Raw genomic sequence first — 19,878 nt, forward strand, 5'->3', positions numbered from 1 at the left:
GGTTTTTTATAATTTGAACCGTAGAGCTAGTCGTTAGACTTTTGTTGGTTTTTGGACCAATCTATAGCCTAATCTTAAATGTACAACCAACTTTGATTATAATTTTCCCTAACTGAAAACAAAGCTAATTTCTTATCTAGATGGTGGGTCAACGATCCAACTTTTCAAAGAAACCCATGATGTCAATAATTGAATATAAAATATTTAAAAAAAAAGATAGAACACCAATAATGAAAATGCACATAATTTTGTTGAAAACATTTGAGAACGCTTCTAATGTTATGTATTTATCATATTAAATAAAAATAATTATTTAAATAAAAGTTATTTTTATTTATGACAAAAATGGAATACAAAATTTACTACTACTACTACTACTACTACTACTACTAATAATAATAATAATAATAATAACAACAACAACAACAACAACAACAACAATAACAATAATAATAATAATAAATAATAATAATAGTAGTAATAATAATAATAATAATAATAATAATTGCTATTTGCTACAAGCATTTAAGTTTATTTTTAATCATATTGTTACTTTTGTTAATTTTCAATTTCTATCTTAATTATGATATATCTAAAATTCAAATAATTAATATGAAGAAAAAATTCTCACGTGCAATGCATGTGCTTAATCACTAGTCATTAAAAAAAGGGTAAAAGACTTAAACCTCTCATAATGTTTCACCTAAATAATGAAACATCCCCCATTTTATAAAATGGACTAAGACCTCCCCTATGAGTGATGTTAACAAACAAAACCCTCCCATCCATTTGGCTCTCTATTCATTTATGTCAGAACATGACATCATGTGTAGTTTAAGTTTTCTGAAGAATCCAATTTTGCCCTTGGAGAAAATATTGTGTGACTTGTCTAATGTGGACAAAAACCTCCCCTTTCTTGACCTTCTTCCATAGAAAATGTAATAAGAAAAACGAGTTAGTGAGTAAAGATGTTGTTTGACATCATCCATGATCAAGCTGATTAACATTGTATGGATATATGCAGCTAATTCCCCAATTTTCTTTTAGGCAAAATTTACAAAAAACTATAAAAATCTAATCAAACCCACAACATATTATAATTTCCCTATAGATAAAAAACTATATATATATTTTTTTCTTTTGTGGAAAACTAAAAAGATTATTTTGATTTCCCCATACGACTTCCTTATAAAAGAATTGGTAATGAACCCATACTATTCCAATATAAACATCCCCTCATTCCAATGTTTTCACCAATTCCAAGGCAATGGGGTTTTTTTCTCTAAATTAATGAGAAAATATAGTGGTGAGGCAGCAGGTTGCCATTGGTTTGGGTACAGAACTGCACACACTAAAGACAGACGTTGTGAATTCCCTTTTTTACTCATTTCTTCCAGAGAAGAGTACGGAGGTTTGATCCCGCGCCTCTTATTTAAAAGGCATGCTGACTGACCATCTAACCTACTGTCTCAGCGGCAATGAAACGTTAGTCGTCACACTATTATTGTTGTTCTGGTAGCCTGTTACGGCATACGACCTTCAGTCTTACACTTGCAGGTTTTCCAGGCACCAATTATGGCTGTTCTTATCCCAAATTTCCATATATATAGAGATGATCTTGAATTCCAGCAACGAAGAAGAAGAAAAAACGCGCGCCATATTCACGCAAGTAGTAAAAAGTTCGTAGAGCAAGTCAGTCTACCTCTCATCCAATCACAACTCACAGCTGGTATCTTTATTCACACCGTTTCTCTTTGATTTTTTTTTCTCTAGCAATTAACGATTAAACACTAATGTTAGGCAGAAGAAAAAGGATTTTGATTAACTTCCTGTCTCTCTGGTTTGTTTGTATGGAAGATAGTTCCATTGCATTGAACGCCAGGGCCTTTGCTACCAATTTCGAGATTTAAGATTTAGTGGATTCAATCAATGTTTGTGTCTTTATTTTTAATGGGAATTAAATAGTTTAGAACCCCTGATAAATTACCTTGGAAAACATAAAAAATCTCACCTTGGAGAACCTTAGTCTGTGCTGCGGATTGGCTTATCTTGTGGGTCTAGATGATGGGTTTGGAGAGGACGATGTTGTTCACATTCCGTTGAGACAACAGATGGAAATGTTGCCATGGAGTTGCTTAGGTGACCTTAAATCAGATTACCATCTTCTTCAAAGAGAAAGTAGGCGATGGGCGGTTTCCAGAACGGTGAGCTCTTCATGGCGACAGGTAGGAGCGAGTGCTGGTTTATTGGAGGTCGTAGCTTTTGGCGTATCTGTAGGGTTTAATGGCCCTGTGAATCGTGAGGCCTCACCGAGGCCTGAGGATTTTCTTCAATGCTAGCTGATAGAGTTCAGGTCCGGGTTATTTCTGACTCTGCAAAAGAAAAGCAAGGTACGGGCTCTTTAGCTTTTTTCCTCGTTGAGCCAGGAGAGTAGGGATTTAGGTGATGGTTCTAATGAAGGATTTTCAGAGGGAGGGGAGTTGGGAGATGGGGAGGTGAGTTGAGCTAGGGTGGAGGCGGTGGAAGAGGGGGTAAGCAATGAATTCAAGAACAGGGAGGAGGGAGGCGGGCGACAAGGAAGAAGAAGACAACATAAAAGGAGGAGAGGGTAAGAAGGTGAGCTCTATAAAAAATTTGATTCAAGTTCTTGAGTTGGGGGTCGAATCTGACTCTTTGGTCTCTGAACTCTGAAGTGGTATTGGAAGATTGGGAGTTGATTTTGGTTGCAGGGGGGAAGGAGGCTATTTTGGCTGAAAGCTGTGATGCTTTGGAAGGTCCAAAGAAACCCAGAGCTTCAAGAAAGTTCAACATTGTTCATGTTACAAAGGTTTTTAAGTTTTTTTGAGACCGAAAGATGGCCTGGTGGAGGCAGGGTCGATCAACAAATACAAAAGAGTTTATAAAAGAAGAGGTGCAAAACATATAAATATTAGTTCTTAGAAACCTCATATTGGAGAATCAACCTTTACAAGGAGGAGGTAGGATGGAGATTCATCCGGTGGATCCTCAAGGTGAGGAGCTGAAAAAGATTGATGTGTTAGAGGAGAAGGCTAGCAGGGATTAAAATGAAAGCTTTGAGGTATCTTTGGATGCGGTGCCAGAGGAGGAGATAAAGAAGGGAAGCTTAGATTTGAAGAAATTAGTTGTCAAAGAGGTGGAAGTTGGCAAGAATTTGGGCTTGTTCTTTATGGGAGGTAAGAGCTTTGCTAGGAGAGCCTTTGAAGCATTCAAGAGGATGAGGAAGGAAAGCTTCGAAAGTGGTAGGAGGAGAAATATGGGATGAGGAAGGAGTTTTGGAAGAGTTTGGAGAGGTTGAGGATTAATTTGAGCTCTGTTGGAGTTATGTAGGTGCTGCTGTTTTTGTGCAAGAATGGCTTAGTTTTAGTTTCCTTTTTCTGAAGATCATTCTACGATGGGTGGGAGGTTTTATGTTGTGACTGTGGGGTGTTATCTTAACACCTGTCATTTGGTTGTAATAAGCTTTTCTTTCCTTTTAATAAAATTTTCCTTTTTACATATCGAAAAATAAAAAAGAGAAGATAGAAGAGCTCAGAAGTAGACTGGTTCCTGTTGAACTTTATTTTTTGTTTGTTTATTCGTTTTCCTTTTTTTGGTTTTTAGTTGTTTTTTTTTTATGTTTAATAATGAGAGCTAATTTTATGACTTTTTTTTTCTTGGATTATTTCCAGGCATCTACGTGATATGTTTATTGAAAATAACGATCTTCACTGTCCTCCACTGGTATTTTCCTGCAGGTATTTAATATCATACTGCTGAATGATGGTTATCTGTGAATATTGTAGTAGTTTTAGTGATTATCTACCTTATGTTGTTGTTTTCTCTCTTTCTAATATGTATGCATAGGATGATGTTTTGTCTACTATGTTCAACTGCATCCTTAACTGTGTATATTTTAGTTTCAAGAAATTCACTTTTCACAAATAAATGATAGTAAAATTACTGGAGCATCTGTTGATAGCTCTGAAACTTATTATGCTAGAAAATTATCATATGAGATGATTTTATGTATATCAATTGACACAAAAGGACACATTAAACAAGAAAAAGGTTTAATGCTATGCTACATAACATGAACATGCTTCTATTAAATAAATGATTATTCAGTATTGAAGCATGTATTGATTGCTTTACAATAATTTATAATGTATATCAAATGACATGAGAAACCGCATTGTTAAAACAAAAGGAAATCATCAATGCTATATATAGCATGAATATATTTTCTGATCAGCATTTTGAAATTTTATAGAAGAAAATGAGTAGATTTCAAAGAACTAATCCAAGGATAAGTGTTAGATAGTGTATTCCCTTAGCTCCAATCAGAATGATGTACATTATGACATTTATTGTAAATGAATAAAGTACGTATTTGATTCATTTTATTATGGTGTGTTTCTGTGTAATACCCTTAAACTGGACATATATGAGACTCGTGTTAGTCTAGAATCTTTACAGCCGTTGGATAGATCTGGGGAGATTTATCCTGTCAAGGCTGACACTGGTGTGCCGCCAAGTTGGTTGCAGTGGCTTGTCTCAGCTGCCAGGGTGAAACCTGAGGTACATGCAGTGTGGGTTTTCTTGAAACCCTGAACCGGACCAGAATTCCAGTATTGCCCTGGACCTTGGAGATTGATGGGCAAAACTGGAATGTTACACATGACCCCTAGACTTCATTATGATACTGCACTAGGTGTCGGATTGGACTGTCTTTGATATGCCAATCAGTGAGATCCTTAGAGGGGGTCAAAACCTAGGTATGCTGGGGCAGTCTGAGAATTCATCTGAGTGGGTGATCATAGTGACATGATCAACCCCTTTGTCGGACAAAGTGAATGATCAGGGATGCACTCTCTCTGATGGAAACCAAAGCTGCCGGCAGTCGATTTCAATCGTAGAAATTTGTTTTTGCAAAATATATTTATATAAAGATTTACATATATATTATGGTTTCAAAATGTTTGCAAAAGGTTTTAATTCCCGGGATCCATGTGAATAGAGAGTGCAGCGTTGTTCCTTGCAGCCGAGGGAGATGTTCTCTCTTGTCGGGCAGTGTTTGATCATTATGGGCTGAGAGGTTAAGTGTAAGACCATTGAGAGTAATACCTGATGGGCTAATCTTGCATCTGCCTACAGTCGTTGGGTTTTTTATAAGGTGACTTGACCCAGGACCACTTAGTGTAAGTGTTGGGCCCATTAAGAGCCCATGGTGATGGGCTCAAGGGTTCACTGTTTCCTACAGTGAATTCGGCCAGGCATTGTAACAGAGGCTGGGCTGAACCCATGTGGCTGATGTGTAAATCAATGTTTGGGTCCCACGCCATACAAGGATACCCGACTGGGCAACAGTTTAGAGGCTGAATGAGCACATGAACTTAATGGGCCTAAAGCCTAAATCGAACTTGTTTAATTAGATTAATTAAAGAGGGGCGGTTCTGGGATTTGGATTAGCAGATATGATAGGGAGTTATCCCTATCTACTCAGAGAGTCCAGATCCAAATAATGATTTGGATTAGGAAACTCCTAATTAGATTAGGAGGGCTGATCTTAATCTGCAGACTACTGCCGCCATTGCCAGTTCGTTCTCCACCTGTAGGAGCGATCAAGAAGCATTCTTGATATCAGTTTTTGGTGAAAAAATGATTTGAAGTCGTGCTCACTCACCCTCCATCGAATTCTTGCTGAAGAGTTCGGTTCTTGGGAAGAACCACCTGCTAATTCTGCTCCACCCTATGCTGTGTCATCTTCAGTGGGAGCAATCTTTGGCGTTTTCCTTGGTTGTGAACACCTTTGTTGGGAGTTACTGTTACTCCGTATCAAGTATATCCCTCTCCTACCTTTTGGTTTCAGATCTGGTTCGGTTTAGGGTTCAAGATTGATCATTGAAAAAACAATTTTCTAAAACAGGGAATGTGATTCTCATATGGGAGAGAGAAATTTTTGAAATTTTGCCCTACCTACCTACAGGGTTCGGCTATCCATATGATGGATCTCTCATCCCTTCAATAAGGGAAAATTACAACTTGTTATATTGTCCTGAAGCAGAGAATCTCTAAAGACAAAAATTAGCAAGGGAAAACTGAATATTATTGTTTTGAAATGGATTTATCAGATCTAATTTATTAAACAGAGGTGGTAGGATAGACTGATAAATAAAAGGGCAATGGGAGAATGAAAGTGATATTGCAGAATTTTCTCAACATTGCATTTATGATCAAGTCATGCCATCTAAATTGAAGGAGATGCTGCAAGTAATGGGTCTGAAGAATTAGATTTTCCAGCACAGCTGGTCAAGGTTGAGATCTTTATGAAGTGCCATAATGATATCGATTCATCTTCTGCAATATTAGAAAACCTAACATCTACATGCAAACTTGAAGTGTGCATTGATTTCCTCCTTGTTTAGTGATAAAGATGTTTAAAATGGGGCTTGGATTTCCCTATTGGAGAGCATTTCATATTAGTCAGTATAAATTTAGTGTTCTAATTGTTGTGGTACAGATGTTTCTCCTTGAAAGAGATCCTCTCTATATTGTGTCTGGTCATGGTTGGGAGCTGCAGCTGGTAATTAGGAGCTGTTAAATCTGGAATTTTTTAACACACAAGAATGTCTATGATTAGAAAGCTTACCAACTTTCTCCTTTGGGGCAAAGGTTAAGGTCTGATAGGAGGGGTTTAGGGTAGCACATACTTGGGCAAGATCTTGATGGTTGGTATCTTGATTTTCCTGATGCCTTTTATGTATGTAGAGAGATTGGGCTAAGTTTACCGTAGTTTTGTTTATTTATTTAGTGACTTTATTTCTTCTGTAGTGGACCTTCTTTATGTGCCTTAAAACTTTTAATTTCTTATTTGCCTTGGGTCAGTCACCTAACTAGGGGCACCCATATAATTTTTTCTTTCTTTTTATTCAGCATATATAAATTGATTAAGGGTTAGAGAGAGGGGTTCGATTCAGCTCTCTTCTACTCCCTCTTTCTTCCTCTTTCTCCTAAACATTTCTTCTTCTTCTTCTCCTTATTTTTCTACTTTACAATCAGGATTATTGCTGGATTATATTTCTTCTTGGTATTAGTATAAGCTTCCACTTCCTACTCTTTTTTTTTTTTTTTTTGGCCCATACATAGTGTGTATGGAGAATTAAGTTGCTGGTCAATTGAAAATTGATGTTGCCCAATTTGGTGAGATTTCTGGAGAAGATTAAACATTTAGATTGAGGCCCAAGACATGTTCTTGGAGTTTTTTCCCGGAAACCCTAGTTGATTAGAGAAATCAGATTAAGGGGGTCTAGAGATAGTTTGAAGCTGGCATTTGGGGCGAAGTTTATTGACCTATTTGGAGATCAGCTTTGGTTGGAGAAGCTTTTGAGTCCTTGACAGGAGCCATAAGTTCTCTTTCTTCCGTTCTTCCAGGTACTATGAAACCCTTGTTTTTGGCTTCAGAGAAGCAAGTTTTGCTTCAAGTTAGTGTTTTTTGATTATTATAATCTTATTTTTATTTTTGTTTGTTTCTATTTAATCATTGGAGCAAATTGGAGTTGAGACAAAATATCCTACAAACTCTGGATGTAGCCAGGGGGTCTGTGGGGACTTTGTTTGGGGTAGTGACTGTTGTGAAGCTAGATGGGAGTCATGGGACTAACTATTTGGCATGATCTCAATCAATAAAAAATCATGTCTGTGTTAGAGGAAAATGGGGTTACATCAGAGGAAGCAAGAACATTGACTAAGCCAATAGATCTGATTGGCTTTTAGCCCTTCCAGATTTTGACTAAGCCAATAGATCTGATTTGTTAAAGGATTTCTGGAGTGTTCTTGATCTCCAACCTTGTAATGTGGATTTATTTTTAGTATGAGTTGTTCTTTTTTTGTTTTGGTGTGCCAGTTTGACAATCAATTGCTCTAAAATATATCTTTATTTCATTTTAATGAAAAAATTCTTCTTTATCCTTCAAAAAAAAAAAAAAAAAACTAAGGAAGATAATCCTACCTATGAGAAGTGGATGCAGGAGAATTGCACTATTGTAGGCTGGTTAGTGAATTCTATACAACATCATATTCGTTAACACTACTTGTGGGTAGAAACTATTGAGGAGGTATGGGATAATGTTAAAGAGACCTACTTACTAAAGTTGAATGTTGCTAGGTTTTATAAATTAAAGAATGATGTGAATAATTTGAGACAGGGGAGAAGCTTTTAGCCGTGCATTTCTTAATGCTAAAGTCTCCCTAGCAGGAAATTAATTTGATGGAGATGGTTCAATGGGGTGCACAAAAGATCTTAAAACTCATAGGAAACTAGTGGAGAGGAATCGAGTTTTTGAGTTCCTCATTGGACTTCAATCCTGAATATGATATAGTTGGAATGCTTTAGCTAAAGATGATGTGACCCTTTCTCAGGTTTATGCTATGGTTAGTAGTGAGGAAAGTAGAAGACAAGTTCAAATTGTGGAAGTCCTAGTAGATCATTTTGCTAATGCTGGGACAAAGCAGAATGTGAGTGTTGAGAGGAAGGAGGTTGTGTGTGAATACATAAATATTGCAAGAATCTGAAGAACACAAAAGACATCTGTTGGAAGTTGCATCTAGAGCTCCTACCTTCTAGATTTAAGAATAACAGTAATGACAGAAAGAGTGGGAATGGAAAGGAGCAAGGTTAATGTAGCCACCTCCACTTATGGTGAAAAGGGGCAATGTGATGAGAAGTTTGTGGGGGAATTAAATTGTAGCCATCAGGGCTGAATATGAGAGTATGGCCATGTTAGTAGTCATTTGGAATCTACCTCTTCAAGGGTTGTTTCAGAGATTGTTGGGGAAGCTTCTATTACCTTTGTATGAAACATCCATCTTATGCTGTGAGTGTGATTAGCCAGTTTATGTATGCACCCAGAGAACACATATGGCTGCTATAGAAAGAGTGCTATGTTATCCTAAGGGAACTCCCAGGAAGGGTATCCTCTTTGCTTGCTAAGCATGGTCATTTGAAGTTAGAGGCCTATACAAATGCTGACTGGGTAGATAGTATAGATGATAGAAGATCTACTGATCCACATTGAGTTACTATGCCATGGTAGTTGGACATATTGTCTCCTGGAGGAGTAAGAAGCAGTTTGTACTTTGTAGTTGCTCAATCTTCAGCTGAGGTAGAGTACAGGGCTATGGCCCATGAGATTTTAGAGTTGTTATGGCTTATATCTTTCCTAGAAGAGATGGGTATTGTTTATGATAGGCCGTTGATGTTGTATTGTGACAATCAGGTTGCCATTAACATTGCTCATAACCCAATTCAGCATGACAAAACTAAACACATTGAGGTAGATAGACACTTCATACAAGAGAGAGTGGCCTCAAGGGAAGTGTGTCTTCCTTTTATCTCTTCAGAGGAACAACTAGTAGATACCTTGACCAAGGGAGTTCCTAAGGCGAAGCTCAAACATTATGTAAGCAAGCTGGGCATGATTGACGTCTATGATCAGCTTGAGGGGGAGTGTAGAGAGATTGGGCCGAGTGGGCCTTAGTTTTATTAATTTATTTAGTCACTTTATTTCTGCTGTAGTGGACCTTTTTGTCCTCTTTTTTGGTAGCTTTTTACGTTACCTGATATCCTTGGTGCGTAAAACAGTCTTTGCACAATGTGGTCAGCCTCCATATTACCTAATCATTGTATGTCTTTCATCTCATACTTCTGCTTTGTCAATTGTCATCTCTAGTAGTATAATCATTGCTTGGTAGTAGGAACACTTCATTGAGCAGAACTTCTGTTGCAGATACATTGGCTCCAATCTGGCATAGCTATGGTTGATACAGAACCTGTTATTATGGGGATTGAATCAGCAACCTCTCTGATAGAACAGCTTGGCAGGTCATTCCATGAACTAGATTTTCACAAGGATGTTGCTGGCATTACAGTTCAGTGGAAGGAAATTGAAGAACATTTCTACAATCTTGAGAGGATGTTGAAGGAGAGATCTGTTGAATTAGAAGCAAAGGAAAAAGAATTTAAGGAAAAGGAATCTGTGATCCAATTATTTCTTGCAGAGAGAGAAGTGGCCGTTGCTGCTAAAGAACAGGCTTCAGTTGATCGGGTTCAGGCAATAAAAGAAACTGCTGCTGATGCCATTGCAGAAGCAAGGGAAAAAGAAAACTTGTTTCTGGAGTCTGTCAATGTTGCAGGCAACAGAGAAAGAAAAGTAAGCACCCTATAGAATGCTGATACTAATAATCCTTGCATTCAATCAACAAAGAACCGGAAAATGAGGTTGCTGATTCTTTGATTAGTGTAGGACAAAAATTTCAAAAATACTTTAAAAGAATCGAGTTTTTCTCTTTATTTTTTTTTTCTTTTTAAGTGTACATGGTTTCCATTTATTTTTCTAAGATTGCTTAGAGATGTATTTTCCTGTTTAGTGTTAACTTTTTAATATTTAATGTGGTTTAATATAATACTCTCTATTAGCCCCAGGCTGAAATGATATTTTTTGTTCTTTCATCATTTTTTTCATGCTTTTTTTTTTTGTTTTACTTCCCCTTTCATTAGGTGTTTTGTTTTTTTTTTAGTATTTGTTATTCATAATTTTTCTTTTTTCAAATTATTTTTGTCATATTTTATTTATTCCTTTACTTTCAGCCCCAAAAATATTGTTTCAGTCTGGGGCTAAAAGAAAAAATCTTTTTTGTTTTCATTTTTCATGTGCAACCTTCATACTTGGGGTTAACAAGGTATGCTGTTTCTTTATTTATCAAAAAAAGAAGGGTATGTTGTTTCTTTGTATTATTTTCTACTCTTAAATGTTATAAATGCTTATGGCCATCATTCATTCTCTAATTATAGTTGAATAATGAAAATGGGCTGTCTTGCAGGATAGTTTCGTGGATCATTCTGCTTTGTGCTCTCCCAGAAAAGGGAGGGATGACTGTCACATCAACTGTGCATTATCTTTGCAAGAACAAAGAGACGCTGATAGAGTTCCTAAACAAAGTACTGATGAAGTTTCAAATGATGGAATTACACCAGGTACTGGTGCAGTTTCATTCTGTTCAGGGGATGCCACTAGATTCCAATATGAGGATTTTCTTAGAGAATACAGTGGGCAAGGAACTCAACAAAATGATTGTATATGCTCAAATAAGATAGCTTCTGAAGTTAAAAATGATGTTGTTGGGATAAAAGAATTGGATGCCCATGCTAATAATCTGGTCAAATGTCCAACTTTGTCAACTAAACCTATCAATGTAAAAACTGAATGCTCCGATGGTGACTTGCTAAGTCCATACAAAGATGATATAAATTGCCATGATCATGTTCCTAAACCAAATGCTATTGATGTTTTTACTACAGTAGATTCTGGTAAAGTACAAAATGCTGGTGGCTGCAAGAATGAAAATTTGCCTAGTGACTGTAATAGTCAAGGAGATCAAGATAATTCCCTTAAATGCTCAAATAAGATGATCTCTGAAGCCAATGCTCTTGTTGTTCGGAAAAATGTAGATTTCCATGTTCGTAATCTGCTTCCACATCCAACTTTATTAAATTCTTCTGTCAAAGTTAAGGTTGAATGTTCTGATGAGCCCCTAACAAGTCAACAGACTCAACACAGAGATTATATAAATGGCTATGCTGGAGGGCTTCCTGGAAAAGATGATGCTGAAGTTCCAAAAAGTGGAACTATGGTGGATTCTGGAATAGTTGCTAAATATTCCCAAAATGCAAATGGTTATCAATATGAAGATCTGCCTGGGAATTGCAATATCCAAGGAACATGGGCAAATGATTATTTTTGCTCACGTAGGGTGACTGCACCTGTAGTTAGAGGCAGTGCTTTTGAGCCTGAAAAAATGAACTTCCATGCTCATAATCTGCCCCAGAATCTCCCTTTATCAACCTTTCCTGTCAAAGTAAAAGTTGAATATCCTGATAACTTTGGAGAATATCCCTTTGGGGATGGCATAAATTTCTATGCTGGTAGAATTCTTGAAGTTAACACTGCTGAAGTTCCAATAAATAAAGATACAATAGACTTGCCTGGAGGTTGCAATAGGCAAGTAACTCAAACAAATAAGCTTATCTGCTCAGATCAGATGACACTTGAAGGCAAGGTTGTTGGTCCAAATTCAGTGACTGTTCATGCCCACAATCTGCCTCAGCACCCTCAACTGTCAACTTTTCCTGTCAAAGTAAAGATTGAACATTTGGATAACAACCTAGTAAGTTCACAAAGCAATTGTATACATGGTTCTGCTAGTGAAGATAAGCAATTAGCTAAGGTCAATAGTGAAATTCATGGGGAATTCGGAACTGATGATTATGATCACATTGGGTTGAAAGAGAAGCAAAGGATGCTCTTATCAAGGTATCATTCTCTTCTTAATGATTTGGAATACCCAAAAATTAGCAGTTCTTGTGCTAATAAATGTTTATGCATAACTCATTACGGTCTTAAGCCAAGTGGCATAAATATTGGGTACTAAAAGAGATAATATTGATATTATGCTGTAGATATTTGAGTTTCATTTGTCCTCTATTCTTTTAAATTTAACAAAGGATTGAGATAATTGTTTTTACTATTTTAGGAACCCTGTTGGAATGGCTGCAGAAATGGATGCTTCAAACCTTTCAGAGGTATATAGGCTTTCTACTTTTGTTTGACTGATGTTATGTTTGGTTAAATATTATGGGAAGTTTATTGATAAAAAAAATTATGGGAAGTACATATAAGTTGTAACTTTTCATCATTACTTAAGTCTTCTCCCAACTACATGGGGTCATCTACATGAATCCTGTTCTGCCATTTGGTTCTATTCAGTGCTATATCCATTATTAAATACCAGGCCTTAAATCATATCTAACTATTTCAATGTGTGTTCTTTTTTGTTTTTCCTTGGCTGTTCTAGCCCCTTTAACTTGTAACAGATCATTTCTTAGTTCTTAGTGGTGCTGTATGTGGTCCTCTCTGCAAGACCATCATAGTCTACTTTCCCTCATTCTATTTCCTATGCTATTCCTAGGTTTGTTCAAATAAGTTCATTTCCAATCCTATCTTTCTAGTCTTCCCACTCATCTGTCAAAATTTGAATTTTTACCACTCATTTTGGATGCTATTTCTTGACTACCCAACACTTAGTTCCATACAATATTGCTGGCCTTATAACTGTCTTATACAATTTTCAATTTAGCTCAAGTGGTATTCTCCTATCAAATAAGACTCCAGATGCAAAACCTCTCCATTTTGTCCATCCTGCTCTAATTCATTGGTCTTCACCATCCTAAATCTCTCTCTTCTTGTTATGGATTAGAGTCAAGGTAATGGAAGAAAAATTTTATGCTATGACTGTTTTATTCAAAGTTTTCAGCTTTTAGCTCATTGACTTATCAAGAAGTTTTTTTTTTAGTATTTTTGGTGTAAAAGAAAATGGAAACTCATTTATATTCAACAATTAGTTATTTCTTTTTTTCTGAGAACAAGGCATACTGTCATCAATTTTGTAGAATATTGTGGCACTGTTTTGTTTTGTCCATAGTGGTAATTTTTGCTGTTTCATCTTATGAAATAATTGTCATTAGAAAGGTCTCATAGACCAATCACATTTTGTCTCTCAGTATTTCTTTTTCACTTGTTTCTGTTCTACTGTTCTTTTACTTAATCTGATATGACAAGTTGTTAGTGGAGCTGTTTGACTGATTTCTGCTGACTGCTGCACATATGATACTTGCTGATGTCATCAAGATGCATAAATGATGTCAGCAGTTGTACAAATGGCTACTCCTTGAAGAATTAACCCTAGATTCTGATAAAACTTGAATATAGGGTTATTTTCATGGTGGTTAGTAATCAGATTGGGTCTGATATGCAGTTTTCATGTATTTTTCTGGAAAATAAAGTAAATTCAGCTCTATAGTTCTCTGATCACGCAATTGATTTGGAGAAGCTTTTGCAGTTAGGGTTGATCGGTTCAGTTCATGTGAAGTTTGAGGATCTAGTAAATGGTCTCACGTTGTGTTTCATGCTGTTTTCAGAATTTGGTGGTGAAATGTCTCTTCCTTGTTATTGCTAGTTATTATATGTCTTCTTTTAGACCTTGTTCTTATTCCATAACATAGGGTTGGCAATTTGTTGAATTGGGGGCAGTTTGAACTTTGAAGACCGACCAACTGACCCATGAACCATCCATACCTGCAGAGAATCAGGATTTGGGAGGGCACCTGACATCCAATTGTCTATCCATCACCCAACCCAGTCCACCTACCTAAAATCAAACCAAATGGGTTGTTATTTGTTAACTCATACAACCAAGTAGATAGGTGGGTTTGGATGGGTTATAAGGGGGTTTGGATGAGTTATTTGTTAACTCATACCTCAGGTGGTGATTGTTATGAGCTTGTTATCTCTTAAGAAATGCTTCTTTAAGTGCATGGGTGATAGTTTCCTTTGTCTGGACTGTTGATTGTGGTTCAGTTCATTGGCTTGCTCCTCTAATCTCTGTAGGAGCTTTTTGTGAGGGAAAATTTTGTTGGTTTCCAATTGCATACAACAGATTGAAAGGGTTGAGAGATGTTAACAATACAGGACTTGAAAGCTACTTTAGGATCCAGTTTGAGCTCCATGGGGATAAGTTAGGGTTGCAACCGGATCGGATCTAGCTACGTCAGCATCTGCATCCGATTATCAAACCTTGGGTCATCTCACCCCAAAATAGTGGATTTCATCCACATCCATCTTATTGTGTTTAAAATGACAAAAATTAAAAAATAAAAACTAATTATTTTTAACTTAATACATATATAATAAATGTATATAAATATAAAAAATTAAATTTATCAGTTATAAACTTGACATAATTATGCATATATACACCCAATACTACACAGACATATATAAGAGTTTTTTTTATTGGACTCAGATTCTAATTGGATTGGATGAGGTTAAATCCACATCTGATCTGATTTTTAATCAGATGCAAGTTCTAACATTCAAATCTGTGATAATTGGATTTAAAGTCGAATTGGGTGTTGGACTTTTGGAGTCCATTGTCAGCCCTAGGATAAGTAACAAGAAATGAATGTGATTGACATTCTTACTGTGTATATATATATAAGGATAAACATCTAGAAACTTTTGTCTTTGTTGCTGAAATCTCATTCATGTTGATTATTTGAAGAGATGCCTCCAAACAAAGATCTCTTACTTTTGGTGGCATCACCCAACCATACACTTAAAGGAGACACTCTTTGACTGGGCTTATGTTTGGCTGGGCAAACAATGTTTAGAAAGGTCCATGGAGGCTTGCTTATTTCCTTGGAGAAATCAGGGAGATCTCAGCTTCTTTGAACTGTTGCTTCAGATGGATTCCTAGGGAAATGAAAATTTTTGGTAGATGACTTAGCCAAAGCTGGTGTATTTTTTTTGGTGCATGTGTGTATGTGGAAATACTCTGCCTATGGGTATTCCTGGTCTGATATGTTTTCTTTATGTATTGCTTGTACATCTCCGCATGTGCATCCTTCTCCTTTCCTTTTGCAATGAAGTTACCTTTTTCTAATAAAACAGAAGACACTCTACGGCATAGAGGTTGTAAGAAGGCACTCTCTAAGGTAATGAAGCAAAGAAGCCACTTCCTCATTCCTATGGGTTTTTATAGGGCCTTTCCTAACGCCCAAGTCTGAAGACAACTCAGTGGTGGAGAGTGATCCATTATAAGATATGGGAAGAAATCTATACGAGGAAATAGAGTATGGTGTTAAGAATTTGTGGGTGGGGCACTTCCACCACATGTCCTCTAAGAAACCTTACCCTACTTCATGGCGTTTCTCCTGATGAATTGAGAATGGATTACTTAAGTTGCTTTTCTAGGATATGAAAATTGCCTCTCTTTCAGGTCCGGCATCCTAGTTATTTTTTTGGCCCATATATTCCCTTCCTTGTAGGGGCCATTACTTTCTGTAATGGTAAAATCTTGGGCTGGCAAGCGTGAGAACGCAAGTTTGAATCTTTGGGCAGCCACTTTGTTTGAAAAGAAGTAAAGGATTACCATACCCAGCGTACCCATCCCGAGACCCTAGATAGCTAGGGCCTACATTGGGTAATGGCCTTTTTTATATGCCCCTCTTTGGATTCTCCATTCTCATTCTCCTATATACAGAATTATTCCTATCATGACCCACAATTTCTAATCCTCCATCCTTACTGTTCTTGAATATGATTTTCTATTTTACCAAGTGCTCTTTCTTTATCCCTCCCAGAATCCTTTCCTAATTTTGATGAATTCTTTGTTACACCAATTAACTATCAAAAAAAAAAAAAAAACTAGAAAAAGAAGACCATTGGAGACTGTTCAGGTAACTTCAACAAGTTGGACTCTTTCTATTGGTTTTTGGCTTTCACTAATGCTTGAGCAGTGCTTCCTCCATCTCAGATGCTAAAATGAGCCTTGCAAAAGGTGAAATTGACTATTAAACACATTGACTATCTGCCATTTCTATTTTCCTTTTATAAGTTCCTCCTTTGGGGAATTAACAGAAAAACATCCAATTTCCGTTTACACCTTGTTTTGCAAGCTAATCAACTAAGCTGTTAGCTGATTATTATTAAACTTCCATAACCACTTTTGAGATAGAAAAAGAAGCATTATGGAGGAGGTCTATATAGGCTGGCTCAATTTGAATGGGAGTTTTAGCAACCTATGGGGTCGGTAAGTGTCTGGAAGGGCATTGTGAAGTTTCATCAGGAGTTTGTAGCTTTGACAAAATTTAAGGTGGAGTAGGGGAGTAGGGTGAGGTTTCGACTTTTGAGAGGATGAATGGTGTGGTGTGGAAAGTATAGTCAGGTCTGTATGCCTATACCTATAAAAAAGTTAGTGAGGTGTGCCCTAAAATATTGCCAGCCAAAGGTTAAGAATATAACTGTTAAAAATGTTTTCAAATAAGGGGTTGGTAACTATTTTGGTGCCCAACTTTCAGGTGGTCTTTGTTGGAATGGGAGATAGAGGATTATATCCATCATTTTTGGAAACTGGAACTAAAAGGGAGGAGATTTTCTATGGAAAATCAGTGTTGTAGCAGATTCTAAGTTGGTGATAGGATGGTGAAAGGACCTGGATGCAGTAATATGGGCTTCTAGGAATAAAATAAAGGGGTTTAAATGGCTTACTAGCAATATGACTTTAAGAATTCAATGGGAAAGAAGATCCACTAATGGAACGACAAATACTTTAGCTAAACAAAGGGTTATCAGGGATCAATTATTCTCAGCTCATTTTCAATTTGAATTTTTGCTCTGTGAGAGGCTCCACCTTACACCTCTCCTTGGGCATCTTGTAATGTTTGTGGTTTATGATATTCTCAATAAAATTGTTCTGTTTACTTATCAAAAAATCAGTGTTGTAACAGATTTTGTATGGAGGTATTTTTGTGAGTCTGGTAAGAAAATTCAGACATGAGCCATCAAGTCCTAAAGAAGTATTCCTGAAATGGAAAATCTGTTCTAGAAACAAAAACACACGATTATCTTGCTTCAAAAATACTTAGGTACCGGTTTCATGTTGTTCTCTAAGAAGGGTTATACGTTATAGTATGAAAGCTCTTTTTGAAAGGATTTGCTACTTTTCCCTTCCCAGAAAATTTGCATGACACATTTTGTGTTTTCCTAAGTAGCCTGGAGATTATTGACACTTGTCTAGTAGAGACTGTGATCAATCCTACTCTAGATGAGAATTCAACAAGGAAAAACAGAGAATAAAAGAGTAAGGAGAGAGAGAGAGAGAGAGAGAGAGAGAGCAGGGGTGGATTCGAGTCGAGCCGAGCCGAATAGTACGAGGCTCGAGCTCGGCTCGAGGCTGTTCTACAAGGCTTTAGCTCGAGCTCGACTCGAGTAAAAAATTCATAAGCTCGAGTTCGACTCGGCTCGAGCTCGATTTTGAGAAAAATATTTTATAAAAATAATATTTTTATTTGATATTTAAAAAATTAAGAATTAATGAATTGGGCTTGAGTTCGAGCTCGGTTGAAACTGAGCCGAGCTTGAGCAGCTTGTGAAAAGCTCGGCTCGTTGCCACCCCTTAGAGAGAGAGAGATCAAAGGGAAAAGAGTAGGCAAATCTGGACTGTAATCAATCCAATTCTTGATGCAATTTAAAAGAAAAAGGAAATACTGAAGAAGAAGAAAGAAGATGAAAGAAAAGAGTGATAGACTTTAGCTGCCGCCCCACTCATCTATTTATAATAACATCAAAAAATAAGATGACAATTACATTAATGCCCCTATTGCTTACATAAGCAAATAACTAATAAACTAACATTGCTAACAACAGCCTAACAACAAATACAAAGTGAACTAACTAATAGTAGTCTTGGGGACCGCAATAAATAAAATAACAACAATATAATAGCATTAATTATTACTCTACATTTCTACACTCTCCCTCAAGTTGGGAATAGATATTTATCATTCCCAACTTGTGTAAATCTGTTTCCAACTTGGCCTTTGTAACTGTCTTGATGAAGAGATCAACAAGCTGCATATCAGAAGCAATATATGGAAGACACACTTCTTGAGAAGCAACTCTCTCTCTGATAAAGTGTTGATCCACCTCAATATGTTTAATTCTATCATGCTATACTGGATTGTGGGCAATGTTAATAGCAGCCTAATTATCACAATATAGCATTAGAGGTTTCTCATAAGCAATTCCCAATTCCTCAAACAAGGACCTCAACCATAATACTTCAGCCACACCATGTGCCATAGATCTGTATTCTGCTTCAGCACTGGAACGTGCTACAACATTTTGTTTCTTACTCCTCCAAGAGACAAGGTTGCCTCCTATAAAGGCACAATACCCAGAAGTAGACCTCATGTCATCAACACACTCCACTCAACCAATATCTGTGTAGACTTCTATCTTCATGTGACCATTATTTTTGAAGAGTATGCCTTTGCTTGGACATTTCTTCAGGTAAGCAAGGATCTCCTCAACTGCAAGAAGGTGAGTGGTTTTGGTAGAATGCATATAGTAGCTAACTACACTGACTGCATAAGAAATGTTTGGTCGGGTGAGGCACAGATAAAGCAGGTTCCCAACCAACCTTTGAAACATAGCCTTGTCTTCAAGGGGCTCTTCACCTTCATTTCCAATCTTGTGATTTTGTTCAATGGGTGTGTCAGCTGGTTTAACACTTAGCTTTCCAGTTTCCTTTAGAAGATCAAGAACATACTTCCTTTGGGAGACAAAAATCCCATGTTTGGATCGGGCTACTTCAATACCCAAGAAATAACGTAGTTCTCCCAAGTCTTTAACTTCAAATTCTTTGTGAAACAACTGTTTAAGAGAGTCAATCTCATGGGTTTCGCTCTTTGTCACTACAATATCATCCACATAAATAGCCAGTAGAGTCAAGGAGGAGTCTATTTTCTTAATGAAAAGGGTGTGATCTGATTGGGCTTGGGCATAGCCAAATTTTCCAAGAGGTAGTCTAAATCTATCAAACCATGCTCTTGGTAATTGTTTCAGTCCATATAAGGCTTTATTCAACTAGCAGACCTTCCCTGCTTTTATACTGTCAAATCCGGGAGGTAACTCCATGTATGCCTCCTCTTGCAGATAGATCACCATTGAGGAAGGCATTTTTAACATCCATTTGGAATAATGGCCATGAGAAATTTGATGCAATGGACAATAACACTCTGATAGTGTTCATCTTGGCTACCGGTGCAAAAGTCTCCAAGTAGTCTATGCCATAAGCCTGTGTAAACCCCTTTACAACTACATTGGCCTTATACCTCTCAACAGAACCATCAACATTTTGTTTTACTGTAAACACCCATCTACACCCAACTGGTTTCTTCCCTTTTGGCTGATCAACCAATTA

General features: G+C 36.9%; 1 protein-coding gene across 2 annotated transcripts in view; it reads left to right on the plus strand.

Annotated features, from left to right (window-relative positions):
• The first annotated feature begins 1,588 nt into the window (after positions 1-1,588).
• The window catches only part of LOC104607369 (uncharacterized), a 47,554-nt gene continuing 29,264 nt past the window's right edge, over positions 1,589-19,878 (plus strand). The window contains exons 1-5 of one of the 2 annotated variants that reach the window (XM_010272997.3): positions 1,589-1,729; positions 3,690-3,755; positions 9,786-10,208; positions 10,879-12,368; positions 12,589-12,637. In XM_010272997.3, coding sequence (XP_010271299.1) covers positions 9,813-10,208; positions 10,879-12,368; positions 12,589-12,637 — 1,935 coding nt within the window. In that variant the 5' untranslated portion in view covers positions 1,589-1,729; positions 3,690-3,755; positions 9,786-9,812. Of the gene's footprint in view, positions 1,730-2,260; positions 2,391-3,689; positions 3,756-9,785; positions 10,209-10,878; positions 12,369-12,588; positions 12,638-19,878 lie in introns of those variants that run through there. The other variant, XM_010272999.3, reaches the window with a different exon arrangement.

Source organism: Nelumbo nucifera, chromosome 4 (genome assembly GCF_055504915.1).
Source record: "Nelumbo nucifera cultivar China Antique chromosome 4, China Antique-T2T, whole genome shotgun sequence".
Taxonomy (NCBI): domain Eukaryota; kingdom Viridiplantae; phylum Streptophyta; class Magnoliopsida; order Proteales; family Nelumbonaceae; genus Nelumbo; species Nelumbo nucifera.